The 6,421-nt window shown below is 33.7% G+C and overlaps 1 protein-coding gene across 1 annotated transcript in view; it reads left to right on the forward strand.

Annotated features, from left to right (window-relative positions):
* Positions 1–585: 585 nt before the first annotated feature.
* LOC110450885 overlaps positions 586–6,421 on the forward strand; it is a gene marked incomplete at its 3' end in the record, with an annotated part of 64,404 nt that continues 58,568 nt past the window's right edge. The window contains exons 1-4 of the mRNA XM_021498658.1: positions 586–661; positions 1,079–1,197; positions 3,049–3,152; positions 3,700–3,768. Coding sequence (XP_021354333.1) covers positions 1,092–1,197; positions 3,049–3,152; positions 3,700–3,768 — 279 coding nt within the window. The remainder of the gene's footprint in view (positions 662–1,078; positions 1,198–3,048; positions 3,153–3,699; positions 3,769–6,421) is intronic.

The following is a 6,421-nucleotide window of genomic DNA, read 5'->3' on the forward strand; positions in this document are numbered from 1 at the left end:
TCAGCACCCTGGGGTGTCAGCACCACCATTTGTACAATTTTGAATCTCAACCACCTAGAAATGCTGCCAGTCCAATATGGTTGATATCCATCACTTAGTTTCAGAGAAGAAGTCGCTTAAAGCAATATAGCCAAATTGACCCCGTTTGGCCCCGCCCCTCAGCCCCCTGGGGGCTAGCCCAACTATTTGTACAATTTTGAATCCCCACCACCTAGGAATGCTTCCAGTCAAATTTAGTTAAATTCCGATCAGTGGTTAAGAAGAAGAAGTCGTTTAAAGCAACTGATGACGTACAGACGACGGACGGACGACGGACGGACGCGGACGCCACAGTATGGCATAAGCTCACCTTGGTCCTTCGGACCAGGTGAGTTAACAATTCTATTATGTTCTGAACTAAATTAAAGAAACAAATTAAAATCATCTGGTTACGTCGGTATGAGCTTTAAAGAAGCATGATACCTCAGTATGAAATACTGTGATAATGTTTCTTTAAACCTAACGATATGCACCAATAGCAGAGATGCAACAATATAATTGTTACAATGTGTGTTTGTGTGTTTGTGTACGTGTATATATATACCTTCCAAGTGACAGCGCCACACACTTTTCACAAGCTGGCGACAATCTGTAAACCGAAAACTACATGTACAGTTATCTGGTAAGTGGGATTTATTCTTAATAACTTTGAAACTTCTGTAATGATTTTTTTATGAACAGTCTGGATGCAATAATGCAACTTTTGCTCATTACAATTATTGTCAAAGAATTATTTAGATTTGCTTTACATATTTAACAGAAATAAACCGAAATCGCCATTGATATATGTAAAATAGTGTTCTGGTCTGACTTTGGTCTTTACAGTGATCCATCGTTACACATATATTATGCAAGACTTTTATAAACCTTTATAGAAGGTTGTTCAAACAATTTTCTTTTACTAAAACCTCAAGAATGAAGCCTGGACGGTCACAAACCTTTACCACTTTGCCACCGCGGTTTCACCTCAAAGAATATATGGAAAATAAAATCATAATAACTGCCTTACTGAAGCATTTTTCTCATGTTTTCTGGGTAGGTGAAACACCGCGATGACGAGTCATACACTGTTTGTGGTGTTGTTCCTGTGGATGCAGTACATCTGTACTGTAGGAACGTTCGACGGGGGTGTCTTGGAGGGTTTCGACGATAACTTCGGTAAGCAATTCAAATCATTGTTTATTTGAACACACAATGACAGGATAAACACAGATTTGCCTTGGGATATTTTTATACACATAGATAGATACTCTAAAAAAAACGACATCATAAAACAATTATATAAGACTCTCTGATATGAAATGGGTTTGATTACGGAATTGTTTTCGGGGGTATTGGGGATTATTTTGGAAAGCACCCGAGGCTCTCTATGCAGTTCTCGCTGCACATTTTTGATTTCATATTCACTTCCAAACCACATAGTTCACTCCTTAACGCCCACTGACTGTCGTAGTCTCCTTTTTCAAGCATTTTCTCTGTGTTTTAGTTTCAAACAAGTTTAATATATTCAACAAAATCACTTCTATATACTATAATACTGCAACGTCGTTCCCTGCAGGGACAGACCACTCGCGAATACCGATGTTAACTGGTAGTGCACCTTCCTGTATTTCATGGAGCAATTTCTACACGTCTGTTTACCTCGCAGCTATTGTAATTCTGTAAATGTGCAGCCAAAGATAGTTCCGTGTTACAAGTAATACAAGTGCCCTACGATTTGAAACAAAATGTTGTATGTTTTACTGCGTATGTAAGTAGTTCATTAAGATAAATAATCATAGAATATGGGCAAATCTTATACAAATACAAATCACCGTTTTAGAGAAAAAAAGTAATTAATATTAAGGGAGTTAACTCAACAATTCCAATACTAAAAGATAGTTTATGATTCTGAGGAGTTGTTGATAACATAACAATACATAATATCTATTAATATTGCCATCTTCATAAGTCATACACAGTCTTTTGGAATGAATATTGTTGACATTTGATTTGCTTTGTTTTGTTTTAAATCGATCAGAGTTTAGTGTTTACCAACAACGCGAAGCGGGTTACTTAATTCAGTATGGGGCTACCAAATGGTGGGCCGGCTCAATATTAGGCGTGTTTGATATTCAAATTCTCCCAACATAATTAGAACCCTTATACAGCTTTAACACCCAAAATAAAATATATTTAAAGGATCTTAATTGAGTTTCCATATCATATGAGATTGATGAAGCGAGTTGAAGAATTTTTTTAATTTAGCGAACTTCTGGCGAGCTACATAAATTTCATATGAAATGAATACGAGTGTAAGATCCTTTTTATCACATAATCAAGATTTGTTGCATTCATTCGTGTAAAACGACATTTTTCATGAAATGTAAAAAGACGCCATTTTGACTCCAGTGCGTAAGTCTGTGACGTCATGCACTTGTCTTAGGCGTGACGTCACAATTGAAATGATTGAAACTTACAACCAATCAGAGGGCTGATAGGTCATATTACATGGGTTAATACGCAAAATAGTATGACATGATAACACAGTACATTCACATGCAAAAGGTATTTCACAATACTGTAAAAATAGTTTTGAATTAAAGATATGTATTGTTACATTACGATTAAAACGGCATTTTAAATGACATCAATTACTATTAGTATTCAGTACAGGCATCATTTCTCTAAACTGTGTAAGATATGTGATACCGAAAATAGTTGCATTTGTTTATTGGAAATGGATTATCTGAAATCGAGTGTATTCAGTTATGAAATTTTAAAAAATAAGTACATGTTGCGTTTGATAAAAAAAAAATCCACATTTATTATTTTTTCTTTTAATTAATGTATTTATTTTCATTTTTTTTATCAAAAATTTATTGCCAGTATAATGGCTAAACTAATTATCTTTACATTTTCATTGAATATTTCAGCGGTCGATGACTGGTTTGGTGCGACAATGTTTAAAACTGTAGTTTACGCATTTTATTTATCCACGCATAGAACCTATATATGTTTATTGATTAGGTGGAATTCCTGTTGAACCGACGCCTCAACCGGAAGAAGAAATAAAGAAGCAGGACCTTGTTGGTGATCCAAAAAACCGCGTCATAAGTGCGGAGGCGCTTAAAGTGAGTTTTATTCATCTTTCCTGTAAATAATGGAATATGAGACAATATGAGATTTGTAAACAAAAATCACGCACAAAGCAAATACTGTGATATCAGATATTTTCGTCCGGCCCAAATTCCGTGGTTTCCAGGCAAAACACAATTCCATGGGTACATGAATTCATGGATTATGAGTACCCGCTCAAACGGAGAATTGCTTTATATCAAACATGTAATTACTTCGTGGATATATGAAGTCATGGATACAGGTAACAAACGAAATCAACGAAATTGAAAACAAAAAAAACGAAAATAAATTATTTCACGGTAAACGAATCTGGATTGAAGCTAAAGACAGACGAGTTCAGGTAAAATTGATCATATGACAATATATACATGTAAATAGATACTATCATAACTATATTATCACGGCTTTCGTCATATCATTATTAAATGGTTATTCATGTATTGTTTAAATGTATTAATGTTTATGTTACCGACATGATTTGTTTCTAAACCTTTCGGCTGTTGATTTATTTGTTTACTTTTTAAATTTGTGTTTTCATAGAATATGGGAAGCAGTGAATACAGTGATGTCATTGCTCAAGTTGTCGAGACAGCAGGAGGGCCACAAAGGGTTTGTATACATAATCAGATAAGTTTTATCATTTTATATCATTTTGTCGTGTTTAAGATAATAATTACAATAAGTTTATATAATAATACTATTTTTTTCTAGCGACTAAATAACGACTGGTCTGAGTACATATTGACTAAATTAGCTGAACAGACCACATGGGCTTTGTGAACAATGACTACTTGCCGAAATATTCACAATTGAAGTTCCAATTTAATCCGCCTTGCTACTTCCAGTCGCCATTTTGTAAACAGGGGCCTAATCTCGAGGTGATGCGCGTTTGAAAAAGTTTGACGTATTGCAAAGCTTCTAAACGATCATGCCCAGAACATACTCCCTAAGGATGATGTTTTTGATAAATTTACTATCAATTATTAACTATATTTCTTTTTTGTATCACTTTCATTAATTCATAAAAGAACAAATTGATTTTTTCCCCTTCAAACTTTTTTCTTTCAAATGTTAAAACACATTTGTTTTGAAAAAATGTTCTAGTTTCGAGATTATGATCAAACGTCGTCTGCTTCGCAAACATTCAAGAACATAATATTTACAATGTATTGATATTGTTTTTATTAACTCGTTTATTCTTTAAACTATCTTTAATTGATAAATATACAAGATTTTGCATTTTATGACGTAACCGGAAGCGCACTTGATACGAGAACGTGACCCGGAAATACCTCACAACATAATCAGGACAGTAATAATAAACAGACGTTTATCCAGAGACGTATATAACACTTTATACGTCTCTGGTTTATCGAACATTAACAGATTAATACCGTATGTATTGAGACACTGATGTGCTAGAATACAACACAAGGTAACACTCGTTTAATCCATTGCTATCATATCAAGTACAAACTGACATTTATGCGAAAATATCAGCATTAAATGTTTGCGATCGCGCAGACCTACTTTCGTTTTACAGTTTACATACATTTGTACATGTCGGCATCAACAGTATACCTTAACTTGTGTTAACATCGTGCCGAAGATTATGCATAGGCGCATTCGAGGAAAAGTTCGTGATTAAAAGCCTGTGTGTGGTTTTTTTTTATCTTAAAGTTATCGGATAAAAGCATAGTGGTATGTTACTTCAAGATACAAGAATTAATATTTTACGTTGAATATATGTCATAGTTAACATAAGCTCTCAGGAGCTTGTATTTCGACAAACATATATATATATATATAAATGGTAAAACATTGTAACAGTGTAAGGCAAACAACATTTTTTTTATCACAAAATACCTATGTTGGACGGATTAAGATAAAGAGGCTAAATAATCATACTGTACAAAATTTGGCACTAAAACTTACTTAAAAACCAGTCCAGAGGGCAGGTGATTGGGACATAGCATTTATTTGTAACCAGGTGCACAGGTTTGGTAGCCGTTAATATTAAAAGACGTTTTTAGTATTGATGCTGCTTGTGACGCCAGTGATGTATTTTTCGCTTACAAGTTAAAGCGTCGTTATCCAAGAAGAAGAATAGTACAAAATGAAAAGTGTGAATTGCCTACAGCTCCTGTCAAAAGTAAAAAACATTCCTCTCATGTTCTTTCTCGTCACCTGGACGTTTGTAAGTTAAAACAGCTGGTCTCGCAGACGCTTAAGGTCATAGGCGTGTATTGCTAAACGGAAATAGGAAGTACATTCCTAGTTGAAAATCCAATATAGGGAGACAGTATCTCAATTTCCGCATATTCTAATGTTTAATATTAAACTGATGAATATTGTATCCTTATTATTGACAGAACAGTGGGTTCTTTCAATATTAAAGTATTGCAAAGCAATCCAGGCATTAATTCAGGTTTTTAATCAATGAGTCACATGTGTCCATTTTCTGTACTTCAGGAAACCGGCTACCTATTTCAGTACTGTGACGTTTTTCAAGAACGATAACTCTTGCATGCAATTACTATGTGTATATGGTTTTATTATAAAATGTCAATTTTTAATCGTTTATAGATAATGAATTTTACACAAGTTCAGCATTTATGAAATTGATACACATTAATGCAATACTAATCTATATTAGTATCATTTTTATTGACATTATTTTGCAAAAAATTGTGTGTTTCATTTTTTTTCCAACATTCACTCCTTTTTACATAAATTTCCGTTTAAAATCCTTAAAATTCTGACAACCTATTTTTTTTTTGTGGCAGAAAATGTTTTTTACTTCAAAGCAATATAACTACAAAATTTGAATAAATTCTACTGAGAAATGGCGACACAATCCAATTACCTTAAACTATGTACACAATATATGTACAGTTATACCATAGTATTGTAATTGTCTCGGTATGCGTTCCAGGTCAGGTAATAGAGCATCAAATGTATTAAATTCAAATAAAGCACCACTTCACGACAATCATGGATTCATATGGGTACAATGTTATTAAAATAACATTCATACAGTGCATGCAAGCTGAAATTAACAAATCATTTGTTTAAAATAATAAGTCATCATTTCCATGAAATTATCCAAATAAATAAGATCTTTATGTCAAAATAATGTTCAGGTTTGATTTAGTATTGTTTAATGTACGTCCTATCAACAGCTATACATGGTCATTTAAGGATGGCCTCCCCCATTTGCTAGATGCATGCGTGTGGTGAGTTTGTGCATATTTAATTTGTG

Source organism: Mizuhopecten yessoensis, unplaced genomic scaffold, assembly GCF_002113885.1.
Source record: "Mizuhopecten yessoensis strain PY_sf001 unplaced genomic scaffold, ASM211388v2 scaffold5529, whole genome shotgun sequence".
Classification (NCBI taxonomy): Eukaryota; Metazoa; Mollusca; class Bivalvia; order Pectinida; family Pectinidae; genus Mizuhopecten; species Mizuhopecten yessoensis.